Genomic DNA, 25,977 nt, shown 5'->3' with positions numbered 1-25,977 from the left:
ATTATTACTCGCTTCAATCCAATTGTTGCAAAAGGAACGATCAGGAGACATTCAGGAGTATTGATGAGCAGGTGCCAAAAATGATCAATGCATTGGAATGACAAAACTTTTGCCACTTGTGCATTAAATGGGGGTTAGTCCAAAATAAATAAATAAAATCCAGATTTCCTCATCATCATTTTTCTCCTATAAATACAAGAATGCATGGACTGTAGAGGGGACCCAACCAACCAACTAATCAAACAAAAACTCCACAATTAGTCCAGACTGATCAAAAGAAATCAAATATCACATGATCTTGTAATTATCAAAGGCAAGCAATCTTCTGTAGGAAGCAACCCAACTCAAACAAAAACTTAGACAACCAAAAAGAAGATGAGATTCTTTTTGCAATATAGACAAGGTATTTCAATTAGAACCTTTAAAAGATTGAATTCTCTTACAAATTTGGTTTAGCAAATCAGATAACACAAGTAGAAGTCGAGACTTCCATCATATTAAAACCTCAACAAGTTTATAAAGATACCTCTGTCTTAAAATTGTCTAGAAAGCTTCCACATCATACAAAACCAACTAGTACAAGTACTTGCCTGCAGTTTCGCTCACTTTTCCAGCCTACATATTGGCTCAACTTGTTTATAGCTATGCCAATACCAACATTGGTATTGATTTCCAACTAATCTTTATTAGTTGAAGGTATTGACGTGCAATTCCAATGCAGAAACATCCAGTCCAACTTGACCTTAAAACATCATTTTGATTGTATTTTTAAGCAGAACTCAAAGTGCAACAATTTGAGGCCTGTCTAGATTTAGCAATTCATTTTATGCTTTGTGCTTAAGGTAGTTCTGCTTGGATTAGTATGTTATATTCTCCATAAATTCGTATATTTTGCTTTACTTACCATTTTTATCTAGATAAATTGTGAAGTCCTCACCAGTCTGAGGCATAGAAAAGAACTCTCTTGGGAGGTTTCCCTACCCAAAATCACAATCGTTTGTTTAAAGTCTATTACTTGGGGCTCAAGTATATAAAGTCATTCAAATTTTTTAGGGTATTATCTGCTAACAATGACACGCTCACATAAAAGAAAGTTAATCCAGAAACCATTAAATGGATAAAAGATTAATGAAGCATTTTACTCAGTCTTCAACAGACTCAAATAGAAAAAGGATAAACAGGTGTTTAATGTACAAAAATCGAAAAATAAAATCTGACAGGTATACTATACATTTAAGAGTTTTTATTTTATTTTTTATCCGGATACATTTCAGAGTTATTTACACTAAAACTTGTGCTTTTACTAAACCCTTTGTAGTTCTAGAAATTACACAAGAGTGCTGCTATTTCCACCCACCTTATCGTCCCATCCATATGTAAATTTGAAAAATCACAAACCTATCTTTCTACCCACCATTATTCTTAAAATACCTTTTAATTGTATTTCCATATTTGCTATTACAAAAAAAAATTTAAAAAAAAAAAAAATTGTATTCCATCCCTTTGCCCCAAGTCACCCTCCACCCCCAACCCCTTCCTCCGATGAAAACCCAACAACCAACACCATGACCATCACACCGACAACCACTTTTCCTCCCATCCGCAGCCACCCCCACCTCCCACCCTCGCCACCAATTTGATTTTCCCATCCCACCACCCCACTCCGCCTTTGTTGCTTATCATAGCCATCATATTCATTGTGCCTTTGCACTGGGTTGTTGGGCACAACCCCAACTTTATGGCCTTCTTTCATTTTATGCATTTGACATGGTTAATATTATACACTGCGAATTCAGTAGTGGTGTGTTTCAACTCATTTGTGCCAAATTTCATTGTGGGAAACTTCGTCATCCGCAAATCTCACGGCATGGTGCTCCGGGCCGAGGGGATGTGCATTAACACGTGACGTCCTTCTTTTGGATGCGGTGTGGTTGTGCGCGGGCATGCCAGACGGTCTACCGTGCGTCGAGATGGTGATGAGGTTTGGATCGAAGATGGTTTAAATGATGCGCCTGTTTCAAGTTCGACTCTGATCAAACGATTGTGGCCGAGAGAGGAACGACCTCATTGTCAAGTTCACGGCCGAGCTACAAGGCCGTTTAATGATGGTGTTGGTGGCGGGTTTTAGGCGGTGCTCCGCGCGTTGCTCGAGAGCGACGGTCGTATGATACATGGGGTGAATGAGATGACAACAGAGATGGTGCTCCGACGCCTTGAAAATCAAAGGTCGTATGATATATTGATGAATGGATTTTCCTTACAATCTACTACTACTCCTAGGAAAGTAAATAAAAGTATTGAAAGTGCATTACAGGAAAATATAATTTGCTCAGTGGGAGGCCTTTGGTTTGGTGTTTGAATCCCTTGAATGTAATCTTGAGCTTAGTATTTATAGAGGGAGTCCTGGAGGGACAATCGGGGCTGAAAATATCTGCGTGGTGTAGCCTGATCGGGGCAAGTGGGTAGTCAAATCGGCATTTGGGATCATGAAGCATGGTAGTGTGACCCCCATAGATCCGGGTAAATCTCGGCCACCACCCTGATCGTGGGTTCTGCCCCATTGGCTGTGGCAATGCATTTAATGCCATTGTCTGGTGGTCGGTGATCTGACCTCAAGTTGTAAGCATACTTGTGAGAATGTTCGCGCCTAACCACTCTGATATCTATTACCAAATCATGACTTCAGTCACTTCCCCTTTTCCCTCGTCATTAAATGCTTCTTGAGACTAGTGGGCTTACTGCTATAGTCAGAGGCATTACTTCATTAAATGGGGCGTGGGACCCTGAGGCCACGTGGCGATTTGACCGCAGTATCTTCGGCCATGTCTTTATGGCCCTCGGTTTTGGCCCATAATACCGTGGTCGCGAGGCGAGAGGATTACGCCTTCGCAGCCTTTTCTCTTGTTTTCGGGAGGGCAAAATGCCTAACGAAACGTGGCCGTTTGGTTCATGAGTAGGTGCTAGGTCGAGAGGAGGTCCCTTTGGTCGTTTATGACCGTGATTTATTAGGCACAAACATTGCCCCACATCCTGGATTCTTGGTCGCGGCTGAGCAGAGGCGAATGGATTTCAAGGGATGGACCCTTTGTATTCATCCGAAGTGATTGCGGTGGCGTCTTAAATGCCTACGCATTTATTGCGCACGTCTCATAGGCCATCATTGCCCGGACTTGCGCGAGCCGTTGTTTCGTTTCATTAAATGGGCTGCCGTAAATGATGATTGATGAAACTGTCCCATTTGTCGAGTTCGAAAATCAAGCCCCGAAATGTTTTGAAAAGGCAGTAGAGCCTTATGAAACATCTTGGTTTTCTTCACCAACCAAAGCAACAGCAACTTATAGATAAATTCTTGACTTGGCATAAGAAGCTTGTGGCATGGGAGCAAAATTGTCATGAGTTTAGCACTGAAGAGAAAACTAAGTGTTCCTAGGGGAAAGATGGGGTATTAAGGTTGGAGAGAAAGGATTTTGCAGAGAGGTTTGGTTGAGCATGAGGAAGAAGAGAGAAAAAGGTAGCTTAAGTGTTTTTCCGGCAACTTGACAGAGACTACAGTGTCAGAACAACTTGCAAATAGGGAAAACTAAGGGAAAATGATGAGCTGAACACGAAATTTTTGGGAGTAAGAGAGGAAGCTTGCTCTCTGATGTAGTTGATGCTTGTTGGGTGGAAGAGGCCCCTTTTATAGTCGATGGAAGTTGACATTTTCCAAGAAACCCTAATGGTTTCTATCCAATTTGGCCAAGTCTTTCCCTTCCTTTCTCCCCTCATCCTTTCAATCATCCTATTTTGAAACTTGTTCTTCCCATGTGCTAGAGCTTTGCAACAGCTTTTCAGACTTTCCTTCGTGGCTTCTGTTTTCCAACAAAGTGCTGATGGTTTTGCAGGTCTTTATTTTATTTATGTGGGCCTTCTAGAGCAATGGATTGACTTATCAAATAAATGGGCTAACTTCACCAAGGTTTGGCTTGAGGTGTTGGGCTTTTTGGTTGAGTCAATAGGCTATTTTGGTTGGGCTATTTTTATTTGGAGTGATGAGATATTCTTTTCTCTCTTGTGCTTACCCACATGTTTGGGCCTATGAAATGGGCTTGAGTCCCGAGGCTCCCAAGCAACCTGGGACTTCCATTTCTCGGCCCATCAATGGACCTCATGACAATTTATTACCATCCATACCGCAACCCACTTAAGCAAGCCCCGGGCATCTTGCTTGGCTTGGGCCCATTTAAGCTTGTAGAGTGGCATGATGCTTATTTTTTTAGCGTGATATGTGTGCAAAGCGTATATGACGAATTTTCGCGTGCCTAAATCGGGTTTCTTCTAAATTCGATATCGCATTGGGCCGAGAATTTATTTGGGCCGAAGTGTGGATATTTTGGGCCTCAACATTTGCCCCCTTGATTATTGGGGCCATGAATGTGTATTGAAATGGTCCAAATAATCAATTTCCAGCCCGAAATACATTGCAGTGGCATGGCATGGCATGACATGGGTTTAGGAGCAATTCAAGGATAACCAATTAAGGGTCACTAAAATTACAGCCAGGTCTTTTCCGGGAAGGTTGGAGGGGTCACAATGGTCCCGCTTAAAACCCAATCCTTCTTGAACACCGAGGGTGTTGCCTTGATGCTTGGCATTGGCATGTATGCTTGATTTTGGCTTGTATGCTTGGATGCTTAGCATTGGCGTACGCTTGATCTTTGCTTGTATGCTTGGTATTGCTTGGTATTGGCATGTATGCTTGATTTTTGCTTGTATGCTTGGTATTGCTTGGCATTGGCATGTATGCTTGATATTTGAAATAGGGCATGTGCTGGAAATTATTTTGTTTGGCATGGAATAGGTGCTGGAAAAAACGTGACTTGGCTTGGCATGATTGGATTTGGATAATCTAATGGTTGAGCTGAATCAAGATATAGCTTGATCTGGCATGAGGGTTCACTTTTCCGGTAGCGTGAATATAAAGCTTGTGTTATTTTTCATACAACACATCATTATCATCAATGTTTTGATTGGCATGAGCTGCAAAAACTCTTGCAGCGTGGCCTTCTGAGTCTTTGTTTGGGACATTGCATGGCGTGATGAACTTAGGATATCCTTTTGTTGCAATGGGGACAATTTGGCATGATATGGTGATAGCATGGCTTCTTCTCTATGCTTCCAGCAGCTAGAACTGCCAAGTTCTAATTTTTATGACGACTGTGTGGCCTGAAAAGCTTGATCTTGTGATATCTGGTTTGGTTTGCTTGAAATGATTATATCAAGTGAAATGCTTGAGTTGCATGGTTTGTGTGGATTGATTCACAAATGCTTGTATTGATGCATGGTGGGTTAAAGAAGAGATATGGGCTTGTGAGAGCATAAGAGAGCTGGGGGCGTCGTCTCCTTGCTGGCTTGGCCTTCACATGGGCAAAATTCTATTGCCCCTTTCTTTTGAATTTTTTATTATTTGCAAGTGGCTGCATTCTTTTCCTTTCATTTGGCATGGCATGCTTTATTTTCTGATTTTCTCATTCTCTTCTTTTTCTTCTTCTTCAAGACCCAAACCCGTGGGTATTGTGCATCAGTACATAAGTCATATTTCGGAAACTCGGATCAGAAAATTTCCTTGATGAAAGTTGTTCATCTGCTCGAGCACTATAGCCTGTAAAATTTGTAGAATTTTTTGAATTTTTATGATGCCTCAAAGCTGGTTTGCAACTTTTGCATTCATCCATGGCTGGTGAGTTTCTGCAGATTCTGCTTTTGCATGTGTTTTTAACTTATGATGCTTGGATGATTGCGCTTGCTTCACAAAATTTTCTCGAAATTATGTTTGTTATAACGTATCCAAAATTGAGGATCATCCACCCATTCTAGTGCTCTCTGCCTCCATTTTTTTCTAAAGCATGTTCATGAGTTGATGTTGATGCCTCTGTTGCACGCTTGTCTTCTATGCTTGAATGCTTGAGTTCCTCTGTATTTTCCAGAATTTGTGAACTAGAAATCGAATTCTAAGGTTGAGCTTTTGATTTAGGATTCTAGCTTGGTGATAAACAAGAGTTATACAAGCTCACTTGGGTATGCATGCCAAGTGTTTGTTAAAATATCTCAAAGTAGCTTGCTGGGTGTTTTTTGAACTTTTCAAATGTTTCTTTTCGAATCTGAGTTGGAGCTTTTGAGACATGAAAATGGACTTCTCAATGGTTATGTTGGAATTGGTCTTGCATCACTTGAAGAAAAAATGAATGTTTGGTGGAATTTCAAAGTAAGGGTTAAGTTGCTGGAGCTGTACAGTTTTTGTTGCATGGGCTGTTTTATAAATCTATTTGACATACTTCCCTAGCTCGAAATGCAACGAAATTTTGGGAAAATGAAGCTTGATGTGTCTAGGTCTAATCTGGAAAGTCTGGGATTTGTTGGATGTAAGCTTCATTTATAGTGATTTTCTAAAGGTGGGATGTTCTAGCTAGGATGGTTGGAAAGCTTGTGTATAAGTTTTGCTTGGCATGCTGCTTTTTGTTGAGAATTTGGCATGTCCTTTCTATTGGCATTGAGTACTGATCTGAGTATTGCTAGAGCATGTTCTAGAGCAATATTGTCGTTAGGCATGAAGTGGAATGGTATTGTCGTAAGAGCATGAGTTCTTCAATTTGCATTGAAATGCCCGAATTGCTTGGAATGCTTGAATGAAATGAAATTTCTTGGCATGTGAATTGGTATCACGCCCTGTGAATTTTGTCAAATGCTTGATAGATGAGTTTGCTTGCACTTTGAGAAAATTATGCTTCCGGCACCTCCGTTTGTGTATGAGTACCTTTCTGGCATTTGATTTTGGCTAACATATTCTCTTGTTTTAGAACCTCCAAAGCATGATAAAGCATGAGAAGTCTAACTTTCTAGGATTTTGATAGCATGAAAGTGAGTCTTGGTCTCTTGGAACTTGTCTTTGGAAAACATTATGCTTTAATAGCGATTATGCTTCCGGCACCTCTTTCTGTTTACTAGTTCCCTTCCGGCACCTGATGTGGCCAACGTACTCCCTTGTTTCTTTTTCAGACTTGATTGAGAGGTTCCAAAGCATGAGGAATGCCATCTTCTTACTAATTTGCTGGGATCTTGATAGAATAAAGGTGAATTTTTCATCTTGACTTGCAATATGAAGGCTTATGAAATATTGGAATTGCTTGACCAGAGGGACTTTGGGTGAGAAGCTTGTGGCATGAGATCAAAATTGTCATGAGTTTAGCACTGAAGAGAAAACTAAGTGTTCCTAGGGGAAAGATAGGGTATTAAGGTTGGAGAGAAAGGATTTTGCAGTGAGGTTTGGTTGAGCATAAGGAAAAATAGAGAAAAAAGTAGCTTGAGTGTTTTTCTGGCAACTTGACAGAGACTCTATCAAGTGTCAGAACAGCTTGCCAATAGGGAAAACTAAGGGAAAATGATGAGCTGAGCACGAAATTACTGGGTTTTGGGAGTAAGAGAGGAAGCTTGCTCTCTGATGTAGTTGATGCTTGTTGGGTGGAAGAGGCCCCTTTTATAGTCGATGGAAGTTGACATTTTCCAAGAAACCCTAATGGTTTCTATCCAATTTGGCCAAGTCCCCTTTCTTTCTCCCCTCATCCTTTCAATCATCCAATTTTGGTGAAATTGCCTTTGCCCATTTGCATAAAATCAGGGATTTTGGGTGCTCAAAGTCATTTCCCGTAGCTGCCTCAGAATTCCCATTTTAAGCTATTTCCTTCCTTTCATTTCTTCTTTTTTTATGGCCAGGTCTGATGAGGGAAAGAGAATGGGTGTGCATGCTGGCTCAAAGGGTGATCTACGCTCCAATATCCCTTGGTCATTTGGAAGTTTTTGCTTGAAACTTGTTCTTCCCATGTGCTAGAGCTTTGCAACAGCTTTTCAGACAATTTATGTAGGGGCTTTTTCTTCCGACACTGTAAATGGGTGGGCTGCGATAAATGGCGATTGATGAAATTGTCCCCTTTGTCTGAGTTTGAAAATCAAGCCACAAAATGCTTCGAAAAGGCAGTAGTGCCTTAGGAAACATCTTGGTTTTCTTCACCAACCAAAGCAACAGCAACTTACAGATAAATTCTTGACTTGGCATGAGAAGCTTGTGGCATGTGAGCAAAATTGTCATGAGTTTAGCACTGAAGAGAAAACTAAGTGTTCCTAGGGGAAAGATTGGGTATTAAGGTTGGAGAGAAAGGATTTTGCAGAGAGGTTTGGTTGAGCATGAGGAAAAAGAGAGAAAAAGGTAGCTTGAGTGTTTTTGCAGCTTGACAGAGACTCTGTCAAGTGTCGAACAACTTGCAAATAGGGAAAACTAAGGGAAAATGATGAGCTGGGCACGAAATTGCTGGGTTTTGGGAGTAAGAGAGGAAGCTTGCTTTCTGATGTAGTTGATGCTTGTTGGGTGGAAGAGGCCCTTTTATAGTCGATGGAAGTTGACATTTTCCAAGAAACCCTAATAGTTTCTATCCAATTTGGCCAAGTCTTTCCCTTGCTTTCTCCCCTCATCCTTTCAATCATCCTATTTTGGTGAAATTTCCTCTGCCCATTTGCATAAAATCAGGGGTTTTGGGTGCTCAAAGCCATTTCCCGCAGCTGCCTCAAATTCTCATTTTCACTATTTCCTTCCTTTCATTTCTTCCTTTTTTTTATGGCCAGGTCTGATGAGAGAAAGAGAATGGGTGTGCATGCCGGTTCAAAGGGTGATCTACGCTCCAACATCCCTTGGTCATTTGGAAGTTTTTGCTTGAAACTTGTTCTTCCCATGTGCTAGAGCTTTGCAACAGCTTTTCAGACTTTCCTTCGTGGCTTCTGTTTTTTAACAAAGTGCTGATGGTTTTGCAGGTCTTTATTTTATTTATGTGGGCCTTCTAGAACAATAGATTGACTTATCAAATAAATGGGCTAACTTCACCAAGGTTTGGCTTGAGGTGTTGGGCTTTTTGGTTGAGTCAATAGTTTATTTTGGTTGGGCTATTTTTATTTGGAGTGGTGGGATATTCTTTTCTCTCTTGTGCTTATCCACATGAAATGGGCCAGAGGCTCCCAAGCAACAGGGACTTCCATTTCTCGGCCCATCAATGGGCCTCATGACAATTTATTACCATCCATACCACAACCCACTCAAGCAAGCCCCGGGCATCTTGCGTGGCTTGGGCCCACTTAAGCTTGTAGCGTGGCATGATGCTTATTTGTTTAGCGTGGCATGTGTGCAAAGCGTATATGACGCAGTTTCGCGTGCCCAAATCAGGTTTCTTCTCGATAAGGTATCGCATTGGGTCGAGAATTTATTTGGGCCGAAGCGTGCATTTTTTGGGCCTCAACAGAAGTCATTTTACAAATGGGTAAATTTGTCTTTAAAATTTTGAAGATAAAGTGGGTGGAAAAACAGGATAAGTGGGTGGAAATAACAGTATACTCCATAATGTTTTAATTTGTTTTCTCAAAGTCTTTAAAATTTTGAAGATGATGATTTTATATATAAAAAAAATGTCTTCAATAATAACAAATTTAGTACTTAGATTTTTACAAGCAAAATTCGGTAAGAGGGAATTGAACTTAGGATGTGATATATCCTCTTAACCAATTAAGCTTCAAGCCCCTTATAAGTTAGTCTTTTAATCGAACTGAGATTAAATTTGTTATTTATGTAAGCTTTTTTATATATGAAATCATTAACTTTTGGACGAAAAAATAATGACACCGGATTTAGTGATCTAGGGTTTGCTCACCCCCATCTTTCGTTGGCCTCTTTGGTACCCCTTGGTATCGATTACTTCTCCTTGGTAGTGGTGGATCTGCTGGTGGTGGTGTTGGCTTGCTTTGTGGGGCGGCTACTCTTGTATTCTAGATATAGGGTTTCTTTGTTTAATGTTTTATGGGCTTTGTTGTTTATTTGGTTTTCTATCTTTTGGGCCTGCTTTATTTGTTGGTGTTGGGCTGCATTTGGATTAAGTTTTTCTCATTTTTGTAATGTTTCCCATTATCAATGAATAGAGTTTCCCTTGACCAAAAAAAAAAAAAAAATTTGAAACTTCAGGAAGGGCTTCAAGGATTTTGACAACACACCGTAAAATGTAAATAACTCACACATCCAAATTCCAATTGCAGGAAGAGGCGCTTTCAAATTGCTTCTGGGCCGCACTTGAGAGTAACCACGTCGAGCGTCTATAAACCAAAGCATCATCGCCCAAATGTTCTTCGCCCTTTGTCCCAAAGAAACAAATGCCCTCGACTGTTTTTAAGTTTGAAATTCAACCCTTTTTTTGGGGTTTTCTTATTGCCTCAGATTGGAGTAATTGCTTTGCTTTGATTTGTACCTATGAAGACTGAAGAGGTTTTTCTGGCAGAATATTTCCTACCACCATGGATAGCAGCAGTAAGTCAGTGACCGTCAGTTGTGAAAATGGTAAGAAAACTTACCCTAGCTGCAATGGTTTATCCTATACCGGGCAATTTTATTTGGATGGTTCAGATCTTTTTAGAATGCCGAGAACTGCATATTTTCTAAAGGCAGATAATCAGCTAGGGCTTTAAGTTTTCCTGTAGAAATTGTTCATCATCAACCTCTAACATGATTCAACTCTGCAATTTGAAGACCTTCAGATTGGTTCACTCAATATTTTCTTGTACATTTGTTTCCAAAACAAACAGAGTTTTGGTTGGAGATCCAAAACCCTCACATTTTTCTCTTCAGAGTCAGTTGCTCTGCAGACACATCACCTCAGAAATCTCAGAAAACCAACACAATTTCACAATCACTTACCTCATAAACACTTGTGGATTGTCCCCAGAAGGAGCGATTTTAGCTTCTAAGTGGGTCGAGTTGCAGTCACCAGAAAGAGCAGACTCCGTTTTAGAGCTTCTGAGAAACCATGGAGCATCTCAAACCCAGATATCAAAGCTTATTAGGTCACATCCACAACTTCTTTCAGCTGATCCTGAGAAAACCCTTTTGCCAAAGCTTGAGTTTTTCAGCTCTCTTGAAATTTCAAAAGTGGACTTTGCAAAAACTCTGGCTTTTAATCCACACCTTTTGTCAGTCAGCTTAAGAAATCGGATTTTGCCCACTTATAACTTCCTCAGGAGTATGCTTTCTGAGAAAAATGTTGTTGCTGTTTTAAAACGCAGCTCATGGATTTTCTTGGAAGGTCACTGCAAGCACGTGGTGCCAAATATTGGGCTTTTGAGAGAATTGGGCATGCCTCAACCATGCATTTCTTTTTTGCTAACTCATCGTACTCGCGTTTTGATGGTAAATTCTGAAAACTTTGGTCAACTTGTGAGTGAGGTTAAGGAAATGGGATTTAATCTGGAAAAATCAACTTCAGTGAATGCCCTGTGTGCATTGTGCGGTAAGAATAAGTTGGTATGGAATAGAAGTCACGAAGTTCTTAAGACATGGGGTTGGTCTGAGGATGATTTTCTCTCCGCCTTCAGGAAGAACCCGCAGTGTATGATTGTCTCGGAGAAGAAACTTATGCAAGCAATGGATCTTATAGTGAACAAGATGGGATGGTCGTCAGGAATGATTGCCAAATATCCTGTGGTCCTCAGTCTCAGTTTGGAGAGGAGACTTATCCCAAGGTGCTCTGTTGTTAAAGTTCTGTTGTTGAAAGGTTTCGTAAATGAGAACTTGAATCTGGGTTCTCTGCTGAAACGAACAGAGAAGCAGTTCTTGGAGATTTTTGTGAACAGATATCTTGGCGAAGTACCTGAATTGTTAAGTGTGTATCAAGGGAAGGTAGATATCCAGGATGTCTGATCTGATATGTTGAAACGGGTGAGGATGTGATTATTTTAGCCACCTGATGGTGCATCACTCATATGCATTAGATTGCTTTTGGCACAATACTATAATGCTGTCCTTTACCCGAGAAATTGTCTTTAAAGTAAGGTTTAAATTGTATCCCACATCTTACTAAAATTTTGCAGGAAGTAAATTCAGTTTTTCATTCTTCTACTCGGCAGCCTACCTGTTTTTAATTAGATTTATATATGCTTTCTTATTAGAACAAATGCCTGCCGTAGAGTCTCCGGAATTTCTTCTGTTTATGGTTCCCGACTTTGGTTACCCTTGAAAGTTGATTTTGTACAATGTGCGCATGTATTGCTTCTATTTGGGTACAATGTATTGTATTTTGGGTGAGGAGTGGAAGAAACTAATTTCTGTCCATTTTTCAAAAGATAAGAATGACTCTCAATCCTTTATCCCCTGCTCTTTGAGTAATTGTCCTCTGAGATGCAGCTAGCCTACTTAGGCGGCCACGGTTGGTTTATAGGAACTACTTCAGTGTCAATGATTGATTAGATTCATATGTAATCATGTCAACATGGCATCGAAGGACTCGATAAGCATCGTTTTCGCATTGTTTTCTCTTGTGTTAGCCTTTTTACCGAGACCTTAACGATTAGGAACGCGATATCTGCAATGCTTGATGAATTGGGAATTCAGGGGACATAAAACTCGGCTCTGATGGATGTGCAAAGTAGGGTGGTTTGGTATTTGTTATCTTTAGGATGAATTTATTCCGCACTGATGGATGTGCAAAGATGAGTGGATCTCAAGAGGGAGGTCAAGGATCAATTTCAGTGTTTTTTGGAATAAATTTCTGTTCAATGAACTTCTCTTCGTTCGCCAAAATATAAAAAGAGACCTTGTTTATTCTTTACTGGGTTGACAGTTTTGAAGAATTGATTCTTAGTTAGCATACATGCAACTCATTGCCCCAAGCCATGAGAAAATAAGTGCCTGAAATTAAATTTTCTGATGTTATGCAAGCACTTAATTTCCTCAAGGATATATATATATTTTAAATCTCACATGAACTTATACCTTGAAAATAATTTATCATTTTAAAGAAAAATTTAAGAGAGATGTGTGAAACCCCATATTTTTAAATATGTATATTAATATTTCATAAAATTAATTAATTATAATTATTAGTTTTCAAAAGATATAATTGATAATATATATATATATATATATATATATATGGCAAGTTACGTGAATCTAAACGTTAACTAGCATAAGCCTATCAAATCTTATTCCATGGCTTTAAATATATCAATTCATTTCAGCCTTATTTAATATTTATTATATACACACACTTTACAAAAGCATTTAGAAAGATTTTTGTTTTCTTACTAAGCTTTCTGTTAAAGATTGACGTGTTGCAATGTGGAATCCTCAAAAACAATTGAAGCATGAGGTGGGATATATTGGCATGATGTGTAAGAACAGTAGGTATCCCATATATATAAACTTAATTGGAGAGTGCTCGCTAAGCACTCTACAAAGCCAACACATAAGGCTATTTGGGGTGGCAGATTACTTTCAACCCACCCAAGTAGTCTAGCAATCTATAGGCTAGTTATGTGGCACAATATTAAACTTTTATCTATATCTTTGCCGACTCTAGTTTGCTATAAATAGCCCTACCTAATAGTTCATGTATCATAAGTTCTTCAAGTTGCGTTAATTTCCTAAAAATCGTAGATAAAAGAAAGAAAAGAGTGAGAATTAAGTGTGGCGAGATTTTGGAGAAGCTCAAAGTGTTTGGACTTGCAACTAGGAGTTATACAATAGCTTTGGATTTGAGGTAGGGGTTTTTCTTAGGGAGGCTTTACATAAATTGATTTAATTAAATATTGTGAACACTATATTATGCTTGGTAATATTATTTGATTATTATCCTTTATATTGGGTGTTTACATGTTGTCAATTATTATTATAATTTGATTAATATTGACATGTTCATATGTTGTCGGTGGTGATTGGAATTCTTGGCTTGATAAAGAAATCATGGAAAAGAGGGTAATGGGAAGGATATTTTGTGTAGTTGAGTCTGACCATTGTAGGGTGATAGGATTTTTAGTACCTATGCAATTAGGGTTAAAATCACATAAAATACTTGTAAGAATACAAGACTATTGTAGTATAGATGCTCATGCAAGGTCGTTCTCCTCAATGACTATTTAGCAATTTATGTAAAAACAATTTCCAATTTACTACCTAAAATTAAAAGTTGGGAAAGATAAATAAGAACTTATTTGATACTAAAAACAAATTTTAAACAGAAACAATACGATTGAAGGATTCACATCACCTAGCAATCCTATGAATTTTTACCAATTACTTATGATTTACACATTTCACTTTGAAGGTTAAGTTTTCCTAATTTATATTATACTTGGAACCTCCAACATAGAACGTATATCCAACATGCAACCCATCCGGACTTTCGAATCAAATCTGAACATGAAAGATTCATTACGTTTTGTGAAAACCCTTTGAAAAACCATGCAACCCTTAATACGTAGTGTTCATCTTAAGTGAAATTACAATTATTAATAACAAGAAGCTAGCATCAATTTCAAGGAACCTTCCGACCAAAATTGCATCTAATTACTTTTCTAAAGATCTTAATGGTGATCAGGCATTAAGACGATTAGATAGTTTAAAACAGTGATTAACAATTCAAAGTATGCATGCACTCAATCATAAGCAATTAAATAAAAATCACATATTCATGCTAAGGTTCAAGGCTTCACCCTAGAAAAAGAGAATTAGTTACACATATTCATAATTGAAATCCAAGAAAATATCATTAAGAAGAAAATAATAAAAACACCTTGAAGTCGCGAAAACCCAAAACCCTAGCAATTGCTCTCCACAATGTCACGTTCAAAAGCCAAAAGGAAGTCCCAAAATTGCTGTGAAAAGGAGCTTAAATATCTCCTAAAACCTAGCTGCCCAATCTCCACAAGGAAACTAAGTTAAAATAAAATAATACTAGGAGATAAAGTCCAAATTAGATTAGGAGAATCTGCCCACAATCTGCCCAGCCACTTTTTGGCCTCAAATCTCCTCCAAAACTGGCCCAAGATAGCTTGTTTTAAAGATAAAAATATTCTAAACACTTCCCCAGAAGGTCACGAACCCATCCGAGGTCATCTTGGGCTCCAAAAACGCAATAAAAGCCCAAAACGTCACTATTTCAGCACCGCGCACTGCACCTTTATTTTATTGCCAGAAAATAACCGCTCGGTAGAAAAATTTGAAATTTTGATACGATCAAGCTAAGTGACTCTCATACGTCCTCCAACTGGAATTACTCCAAAATTCATCCATTTGATTATGTTTTGCTCCAGAGAGAGTCTAAAGTCCTATATTGGAAATATAATTCAAAGTATCAAAATTCTTCCAAAATATTAACCAAGATATACTAAGAATGAGGTTAAATATGTAATATAAAATATACCCATCATAGGGACCAAGTTTAGGGGAGCCCGTGTGCATAGTAGACAAGGAAATTGATGGAATAATTGTCGAATGGGTGATTTGGGCTTGGAGATCAATGATGTAGACAAGACAACTAGCAAAAGGGGAATTGTGGGATAATTGAGATGGGTGTTAGTTTATATAATGGGGCATTCGGAGGCACAATGGTAAAATGCATGGTATGAGACATGCAGATTTGCTTGCCCTATTATATAGATTAACAGGTTGGGAAAAATTGAAGTTCATTCATGCATTACATAAATTGTACATTATAAATCTCACTAATCACATAAGACATAGGACCCCTACTGAGCATGTAGTGCTCACCTCTTATTGAATCTATTGTAGGTTTTGAATCTAAAGTTTAGTTTGCAATGAGGAAACAAGAAGAACGAGTTGTGGATAGTTTTGAATGTTTTGTTGAAAGTTTGTTACTTTCTTGTTATTTTACTTGTAAAATTACAATGTAAATTACTTTGGTTTAAATAGAAGTTTATGTTCAATCTTCATGTTTCTTGATATTTAATTTTTAGTTTTAGTTTTTCTTTTACCTCACACCCCCACTATAAATAAAATAAATAAAAAAAAAAAAAAAGGGTAAACTACAGTAAAACCCCCCCACCTATAAGGTCATTTACGAGTGCATACCCGATTTTGGGGACATTTATGAGTACATACTCAACGTCGCGGAAACCTACAATTTGCCCTCCGATTAACCAAACTGTTAGTGAATCTGTTAAATGTTGACATGGCGAATGTGAGACCCCTTTTTTTGATGATGTGGACTTCCACATAGACAAAAAACTAATAAAAAATTATGTACATGTTAAAAATAATTTTTAAATCATATTAAAATTATTTAAAAATGAATAAAAAAAAGAAAAATAAATAAATTCTTATCTCTCTTCTCCAACCCAGCCGTCCCTCTCTCCCTCCTCATCGTTACAAGTCTTCACAAGTCGGTCCAGGTTGTTGACGTTGATGGCCGAGATCCAGGTCGTCTCTCTTCAGCCCCTTGATCGGCAGATTGTTGACGTCGACGACATTCCAGATCTGGATCCGGTGATGACAGTCAGGATGCGGTGCGATTTGTGGTTCAAGGCTTGGCTTCGGGGTTGCTCTATCTACATGAAATTTTGCAGCAACCTCTGTTGCACACAAATATCAAATCGAGCAATGTTATGGTAGATTCTGATTTCCACGCAAAACTAGGGGATTTTGGGTTCGGCAACAGAAAAGAGCCACAAATGATAACCACAAGCTACATGGCTCCTGAATGAATATATTGACAGTAGACAGTTAAGCAAGAAATCAGACGTCTTCAGCTTCAGAATTGTTGCTTTGGAGATTTCCTGCGGAAGAAAGCCCATTAATCCAAAATTTGGAGGTAGTCAAGTCAATATGGTAGAGTGGGTTTGGGAGCTTTATGTAAAAGGAAAAGTTATCAAAGCAGCTAATCCAAAATTGCGTGGAGATTTTGATGAGAAACAAATGGAGTGTTTGTTGATTGTTGGGTTGTGGTGTGCTCATCCAAATTACAATTCCAGACCTTCAATACAACAAGTGATTCAAATGCTTAACTTTGAAGTTGCAGTGCCCATTCTCCCATCAAAGATGCGAACTACTTGTTCTCCTCTTACAATATCAATTTATGGTTCGTCTTCTAGTATTGGTTCTGAAGGAGGGCAAGTTGATGACTCTGGCCCTAATTATATCACCAATTGCTCACTGATCATTGAATATCTCTAGCAACTTCTCCTCCATTTGGTGGCGATTAAGTCAGAGCGGATGAAGACGGTCAGGATGCGGTGGGATTTGTGGTTTAGAAAAAAAAGAAAAAAAAAAAGGAAGAAGGTGATTTCGTGGTTGCATTCTCTTATTCGACAGATCTGGAGTTTTGGACTTGCCGAATCTATGCGGTATAGGGGTTGGTTTGGACTGGATGAGCGGAGTGGGGGAGGGAGATAGGGTAACGATGGGGAGGGAGAAATGGTTGGCTGGGTTGGAGAAGAGAGATGAGAATTTTGTTTTTCTTTTTTTAATTCATTTTTTAATGATTTTAGTATGATTTAAAAATTATTTTTAACATGTACATAATGTTTTATTAGTTTTTTTGTCCACGTGGAAGTCCACATCATCAAAAAAAGGGGTCCCACATTCGCCACATCAGCATTTAACAGATTCACTAACGGTTTTAACTGAGAGCAAATTGTAAGTTTTCCGCGACATTGAGTATGTCTCATAAATGTCCCCAAAATCGGGTATGCACTGTAAATGACCCTATAGATTAGGGGTTTCTGTAATTTACCCAAAAAATTGGGGTGTGACAAAATGTCACCTTAATTTTTCAAAATCCATGATTTGTCATCTCAATTTAATACCATCTAATTTTTCATCTATTTTTAAGGGTATTTTAGTTTTTCCATTTTCAAGGGTATAGAAAATCATTAAAAAAAATAAAATTGGAAAAAAAAAATATCACCTTGCCCCATCATCTGTGCACCACCAGAGGCTCCAACCAACCCCGCCCACCTTGAAATCCAATCCCTCTTCCCTCTTTACAGGCCCTTCCTCCATTCCCCATTCCACACATAAATTTCCTCAACCCACCCAAACAAGGCATAATAAGGAATTTATATAGGGCTGGGCTAAATTTTTTGGGAGATTTTATTAGAACCCCATTATTTGCTCTTTGCACCCCATACTAATTTTAAATATGAATAACCTATTTTACCCTTGTACATAATTACCGTTAAGGACAAAAAATATTTAAAATTAAAATTAAAATTGCTCAATACACCCCCACATATGTTCCTGCAACCCAGTTAGACTTTTTTTCTCAAACCATCATGTTCCTGCAACCCTAACGAGGTTTATATGTTTATATTAGTGAAAATATCTTGTATTTATTCATGAAGGGTGAGATTGAAGTTAGAGAGGCTTTGAATGAGGTATGAGCTTATTTTTTGGCATTTTTCAAGTTTAGGATTTCATGATGGTTGTTGGTTGAGTTCAACACATCAGTACTGAATGCGATAGGTACATTCAGTGGGATGCCATCGAACTGTTGCACCTATTTCAGTTGTGTTTAACCGGCCGTTAACTTAAGATGTGGTGGAGATCCACCGTAACATGGAACGATGTTCAGTGGTGTATTACCGAACTTTTACATGCAGTTCTGTGGCAACGAACCAAAATATATTTATTTTTTCAGTAACTTATTGTGGACCATAAATTTAATGCAAGCTATTTTGACCTTACTCCCATTGAATGAACAAAAACAAGGTGACGCCCTACTAAATGCAATAATCTGGGAACATAATGTGTAATGGACTATAGTAATCAATGCATAACTTATTTGGTAATTATTTGAGTTTTTTTTTTTGGGTCTAAAATCCTTTTTAGTATCATTAATGTGGCATTAATGTTTCAAATTTTAACTTTAAATAACATGAGTTTTATGTGTAGATATTCAATGGTAGAGATGCATTATTTAGATGGGCTCGTGCACAAGGAAAAATGACTAATATTGTAATTATAATTAGAAGGCCTGATTATGGAGGTGAGGACAAGAGGAGACCTCGAGTAATACTTGCTCGTGAAATGAGCAATAACTATAAGTCTTACAAGTTTAGTGAGACAACTGATGTAAGGTCGGATGCAAATGGTGATACAAAAAAAATGTGCTAGGGACATTGGTATTAAGAAATATGGATGCCCATTTATTCACCCGTTTTTTGTTTGCTCCTATGATGGAAGGGCAAAGTTCCCTATTGCCTTGAAAATCATTGACTGGTCAACAAGCCAACTTTCTTTGGTGTGCGAGCATGCCACTGCTAGTAATGAAAAATTCTAGCAGACTTCTTTGAAATAGATAACTTGCGCCCCAAGTTACTGATTTCTAAACAAGCGATTGTGAATTTGGGTGAAGAATATCTCCCAAGTAAGTTCTTTTCTTGCCTCAGACTGGTGAGGATTTCACAATCTATCTCAATACAAGATTGGTAGTTCTGGCCAGAATAAATGATAATAAAGACTGTTTTAGGCAGAACTGCCTTTTACAAAACTAGAAAGGGAAAAATCAACTCTAGGAAGACAAAAAGATGGCTAAAATTCAATTTCTGCCTAGATAGAAGCTTCTAATCCGGGCTGGACTGGGTATGTTTGTGCTAGATTGAATCAACAACTTCAATCTGGTTAGCTTCAGTTGTAAATCGATACCAAAGTTCAATTTTGGCAGAGCTTTAATCTACTTCAAGCCTTAGGAGGCTTTTAAACAGCGAATCTGCGGCATCTTTAGTCCGGCGCAGTGGTGGATTTGAGGACTTCTTGAGCCGAATCGCCTGTGGTACCTGTTTCGCTTGATTAGGGCTCTCCATAAATTTGTTAAGGTTTTCGTATTTGTGAAAACTCAAACTTTGCTTCTCTTGGCTTTTGCTGAACCAAATTTGTAACGAGAGAAGTCTCGTTTTGAATGACTTATTTCTCTAAGTCTAAACTTGGAAGTTCTGATCTATACCTGGCTTCTTTTGTGGCTAAAATGAGCTTTCGGTTGCTCCAGTTTGTTTTGAAGGTTCTCAGTGATCAAGTGATCATTTTGAGTTTTTGCCTTTGGTTGATTTTTGATTGTTTGATTGATTGTTGAATTGAGTGTCACTTGCTCTGTTCAACCTCTCCTATATTTATAAGAAATGCTTTGGAGTAGGGTTTCTTTCTTTTAATAATGGGCGATAAAATTCTCCAAAGATCTTTCATTTTTAAATGCAAAGAAAAAAGGGTTTTATCAATTCTGGCAGATAAGCCCTCAATGGTCAGTTCTTAAGACAATCACTTCCCTGTTTTTGGAAGAGAACCTAACCCCTCTTTAATTTCAACTGCCCCTTATGAGAGCTCAAATCGTGATGGTTAGTTTGATTTTCTAGTTTGAACAACTCCATGTTTTCCTTCTTATCTCTTTTTGAGATTGTAGTTTGCTTATCTCTTGAAAGATGGTGCCTTCTCTAGAGTAGAAACAATATCTCTAAATATATAAAAAGGGATTTGATCTTCTGATGACAGAGATTCAGAGATGTCTCTTCCTAATTGTCTGCTTTTATCAACTCCTTATGAACCCAGTTGAAATTGTTGACTTTTCAGAGAGAAAAGATTCACGTGAGTCTGTTTCTTTCTTGGGCTCATCCTTATTTATTTTGAACTTGCCAAACCCAATTTGGATTTCTTCGAAGCCCAAGTTTTCTCATGATGCGATAGGTTCTGGGCTGGGCTTTTGTTGAATTTTGGGCCCTTGATTCTTGTTTATTTCACAAAGCCCAAACTGCTTGGGCCCTGCGTCTTCGTTCTAGGCTTTTCCATGTTGAGCTGGGCGTGTATTGCTGGTGACTGCCTAAAACTGACATGGGCTTTTGATCTTTTGGACTGGGTGTGTCAAATTAGGCCCAAACACCATTCTTGTTATAAGGTGTCAATATTTGTGATGAGGATGATTGGAAGTTGGAGGTGGTTTGTAGGGTATACAACCATCCTATTTCAAAGTATCTTCAAGGTCGTTCATTTGTGGGGAGACTTTCTAAAGAAGAGAATGTTTTGTTGGTGGACATGTCTAGAGTATGGTGAAACCCAGAGATATGTTCGTCATACTGAAGGACAGAGATGCAATGAATGCTTCAACTATGAAGGCAATATACAATGCTAGGATCCGAAAATAAAACCAAATAATTTGATGGGAGAACATAAATGCAACAATTGCTTACTAAGTTACCCGAACACAATTATATTGAGTGGCATAGGACATCTGGTGATATTGTAACTGCCTTGTTTTGGACACACCCCATTAATATTGAGATTTTGCGTGCATTTCCACATGTACTTATCATGGATTGCACCTATAAGACTAATAGATATCGTCTCCCACTATTCCAAATTGTAGCTGCTATGTGAGTTTTAAAACTCGTAAGAAAAGATGAATCAATGGGACCTACACAAGATGGCTCAGTATGCTCAGCATGTATCTCAACATTACTATCATGAGTAGCATCTACATCTTCAACCTCTGCATCAACATTACTATCATGAGTAGGAGCTACATCTTCAACCTCTGTAGTATCCTCAAAGTGATCTTGGGGAGCCACTCTCTGTCTTCTCGTTGAGGCTGTGAGACGTTGTCTATCTGAAGTCTCAGTAGTACCTCTGCGAGTCCTCTTCATATCTAAAAAACAATATTAAGTACAAATTCAGTAAAGGATTCGGTAGATGATCACTGAAAAATGAAAACACATTATGGACAATCACTGTAAAACATAAACATATTCGGTGGAGTACCACAAAACGAAAATACATTCAGTGGACTGCTCAAAACGTAAACAAAATCGGTGGACTACCACCGAAACAAGGTAACGATTTAAGTGGTAACCCACCGAAAGTAAAATTAATTTTCGTACAGACCATGTTCAAATTTGGCAGACTACCACTGAAACAATGTAACGATTTGGTGGTAACCCACCGAAAGTAAAATTCAGTTTCGTAAAACCAGGTTTGAACCATACACCCACAAAGTTGAAATCAAATATTAAAATCAAACTTTGGTTTTTCAAGAGTGAAATCAAACATAGGCTTAATCAACACTTAGAAACATAAATATAGAAATCAAAATTGAAATCAAACCTTGGATTTTTGAAGGATTTTGAGGTTAGATGGAATTGTGAAAACTTGATAGATCGACAATGGGGGTTTGTGATGGCTGAGGCGATGGTGGTTTGCGACGAGGTGAGGCATTTCGGGTTGGTGATGGGGTAAGATGGGGTTGGTGTTTGCTGCGATGACTCTGTTTCAAATTGGATGGGGTGTGCGATGGAGTTTGTTGCAAACCTCTGATGGGGTGTCTGCAAGAGGAGGGAATTTTCAATTAGGTGGGGTTTGATATGAGATGGGTTGTCTGAAAGAGAAGGGGGTTTTCGATGGGTGGTGTATAATATGGGATGGGGTTTACACAGTAAGTTGGAAAATGGGGTTAATAAGGGCAATTTAGGAAGAAAAATGGGGTATAGTGAGTAATTTTTAGTAGGGTGTAAAGAGAATGTGGGGTGCAAAGAGCAGATAATGGGGTGCCAATAAAATCTCCCAAATTCTTTTTCTCTGCTTCTTCTATATTTTAGCTAAAACACATATTTTTAGTCCTCAATGTTTGAACACACAATATTTGTTGGAGTGTGGGTTTACTTTCCCCTGATTAAAAATGTTTAGAATCAATTCCCCCAACATTCATGGAGGGCAAGAATGCTACCAAATACTTTGCTGAAATCCAAATCCTGAGAAATTGGGTAAAATTTCGAATTATCTATCTACCTAGTCTTTGAAGAACTTAGCACTTGCTTCCTACAAGGGTCAACCTCAAATATCTCTCAATTGAAGAGATACAGAGGTTAGATAAGGACTTTAGTATTATTATTTTTGTCAAAATTTTAAAAAGGTTTTAAAAATTAACCGTTTTTATTTATTTAATTATTTTGGCTGTTTTATTTTATTTATTATGGGGGTTATACATATTTAATTTTTAGGTATGATTTCTATATTGAATGCCTTAATTTTCTAGTTTAATGTGGTGAAGGTTATATATTATTGGATGCTTATAAAAGGCCACTCCTCCTTCACATTTAAAAAAAAAACACAATACACCATTAGAATATCACATACCACAATCACCATGACAAACTAATTCTCTCCTTTTCTACTTTTATTCTCTATTTTATATTATTATTTTGGCAATGGTTCTGTGACTTGGATACCTATATCAGTCTATGAACGTGCTCATAGCGGATCTTAAGTTTGTGTACAAGGGGTCGTATTTTGGAGTCTTGTAGGTGTCAGTACCTGCACGTAGGGAGGCTACAAAGGCTTTAGGACAACGTCTTTAATGTGCTTTAACGTACCAAACTCACCTTCTTACTTATAATTTATTTTGCTTTCACTTATCTATTAATTTGTTTTTTCTTCATTTCATTATACCTTAAAAGTTTTCCAATTTGTTTATATGTTATTTATAATATAAATGTTTTGTATTTGGCTTTATGGAAAAGGAAAACTATCATTTTTATAACAATTTTGGCCTAGTTTTTTATTTTATTTTATTTTATTTTTTTATAAGTTGACAAAACTTGTGACTTTCAACAAGAAAAAATTGGTCAAATGTTGTAGAAGAGTTGTTGAAAAAAAAAAATTCGTCACTCAGAATGAAATTGATGATCGGATCCAACATCTAACACATTTTAGGATTATGTTCCAAGCCACTATGCATCCATGCATTTTTGGAGTCGTGTTTGAAGCCTTTTTGAGACAACAATAATTATGGTTGAAATTGGAAGAGAAATACTGAAGTATAAATACACGTTTATGCGATAAAAAGATGATGAAGTAAGACTATTTTATTAAGCCCCTGAATGCACATAAGAGAACATATGACATAAAAAATGCCCCTATAACATCTGGTATAAAATTAGACAAATTTCTAGAATCTTATCAAAAATAGAATAATAATACAAAACTTTTTTTTATTTAAATTATAGCCGAACAGGTATTGTTTGGGCTTAAATCCTAAGTGCTAGCCAAAATGGGCTATTGGGTTCATTTTACAAAACGTTGGGCTTTGTTTACCAAAAATGGTGACTAGTCCATACTATTGGGCCAAAGGGGAATTTAATTAATTCATGATTTTTGGATAAATTGGTAAATAAATTACCACCAATGGTGATCTAATCCAAGAATCAAATTATTTGAATTAGTTTCAGTCCAAAATTCACAATTTCTTATCTGTTAAATTTTGTAGGATATGTCCTCACCATTAAACTCCAAGGAAAATTGATGACCTTAAAAGCTGTAAAGTTAAAGTCAGACTTGCTTGAGAATCACGACTATTTATTATATGATCATCAGATATTTTCTTCTATTAGAGATTTAGATATTTATGGTACCAACATTGGACGAATCTGGGAATTATTGCTCGGCAGTCTAGTTGTTGCAAAAGGAACAATCAGGAGACATTTAGGAGTATTGATGAGCAGGTGCCAAAAATGATCAATGCATTGGAATGACAAAACTTTTGCCAATCAGGAGACATTTATAAATACAAGAATGTATGGACTGGAGAGGGGACCCAAACCAACCAACCAATGAAACAAAACTTAACAATCAGTCCAAACTGATCAAAAGAAATCAAAGATCACACAATCTTGCAATAAAGTCAAGCAAGCAATCTTTTGTAGGAAGCAACCCAACTCAAAAAAAGGCTTAGACAGCCAAAAAGAAAGACGAGATTCTTTTTACAATATAGAAAAGGTATTTCAATCAAAAATTAAAAATGATTGAATTCTTCTATAAATTTGGTTCAGCAAATCAGATAACACAAATAGAAGTCAGGTATTTCATAATTTGAAAACCTCAACAAGTTTATAAAGATACCTCGATGTCTTAAAATTGTCTAGAAAGCTTCCACATCATACAAAAGCAACCAGAACAGGTACTTGCCTATAGTTCTACTCACTTTTCCAGCCTACATATTGGCTCAACTTTTTTTATAGCTCTGCCAATACCAACATTGGAATTGATTTCCAACTAATGTCTGTTAGTTGAAGGTATTGACATGCAATTGCAATGCAAAAACATCCAATCCAGCATGAACTTAAAACATCATTTTGATTGTATTTTTAAGCAGAAGTGAAAGTATAACAATTTGAGGCCTTTCTAGATTTAGCAATTCATTTTATGCTTTATGCTTAAGGCAATTCTGCTTGGATTAGTCTGTTATATTCTCCATATATTCGTGTATTTTGCTTTACTTACTGTTTTGTCTACATAAATTGTGAACTCCTCGTTAGTCTGAGGTATAGAAAAGAACTCTCTTGGGAGGTTTCCCCACCCAAAATCACAATCATTTGTTTAAAGTCTATTAGTTGGGGCTCAAGTATATAAAGTCATTCAAATTTATTAGGGTATTATCTGTAACAATGACACGCTCACATAAAAGAAAGTTAATTCAGAAACCATTAAATGGATAAAACATTAATGAGGCATTTTACTCAACAAACTCAAATATAAAAGGATAAACAGACATTTAATGTACAAAAATAGAAAAATAAAATATGAAAGGTATACTATACATTTCAGAGTTTTTATTTTATTTATTTTTTTGTGCGGATACATTTCAGAGTTATTTACACTAAAATTTGTGCTTTTACTAAATCCTTTGTAGTCCCAGAAATTACACAAATACTCCATAAAGTTTTAAATTATTTTCTTGAAACCTTTTTCCATTGATTTTTCCTTCCATAATTGATGATTTTATACAAAAAAAAATGTCTTCAAATACTAACAAATTTAGTACATAGATTTTTACAAGTGAAATTCAGGAAGAAGGAATTGAACTTAGGACGGGATATATCATCTTAACCACTTAAGCTTCAAGCCCTTTACAAGCTATTCTTCTAATCCAACCGAGATTAAATTTGTTATTTGCATAAGCTTTGCATAAGCTTTTTTATATATGAAATCATTAACTTTTAGATGAAAAATTAACAAAATCGGATTTAATGAGAATAATTTTCAAAACCTCAAGGATTTTGACAACACACAGTAAAATGTAAATATCTCATACATCCAAATTCCAATTGCAAGAAGAGGCTTTCAAATTGCTTGTGGGCCGCACCTGAGGG

At 37.4% G+C, this 25,977-nt stretch overlaps 1 protein-coding gene and 1 long non-coding RNA gene across 2 annotated transcripts; both read left to right on the top strand.

Moving 5' to 3' along the window:
- The first annotated feature begins 5,317 nt into the window (after positions 1-5,317).
- LOC148916714 (uncharacterized) lies at positions 5,318-7,901 on the top strand. Its single transcript, XR_016127230.1, has 3 exons — positions 5,318-5,719; positions 7,036-7,109; positions 7,750-7,901. It is a non-coding gene; the product is annotated as an uncharacterized LOC148916714 (long non-coding RNA).
- Positions 7,902-10,020: 2,119 nt separating this feature from the next.
- Positions 10,021-11,956, top strand: LOC103330839 (uncharacterized). Its single transcript, XM_008233451.3, has one exon. It carries the CDS (start codon positions 10,568-10,570, stop codon positions 11,756-11,758), a length of 1,191 nt encoding a protein of 396 aa, XP_008231673.2. The 5' UTR covers positions 10,021-10,567; the 3' UTR covers positions 11,759-11,956.
- Positions 11,957-25,977: the final 14,021 nt, after the last annotated feature.

The sequence above is a fragment of the Prunus mume genome, linkage group LG5, assembly GCF_029339155.1.
Source record: "Prunus mume cultivar Tortuosa linkage group LG5, ASM2933915v1, whole genome shotgun sequence".
Classification (NCBI taxonomy): Eukaryota; Viridiplantae; Streptophyta; class Magnoliopsida; order Rosales; family Rosaceae; genus Prunus; species Prunus mume.
This window is presented reverse-complemented; position numbering and strand designations above follow the sequence as displayed.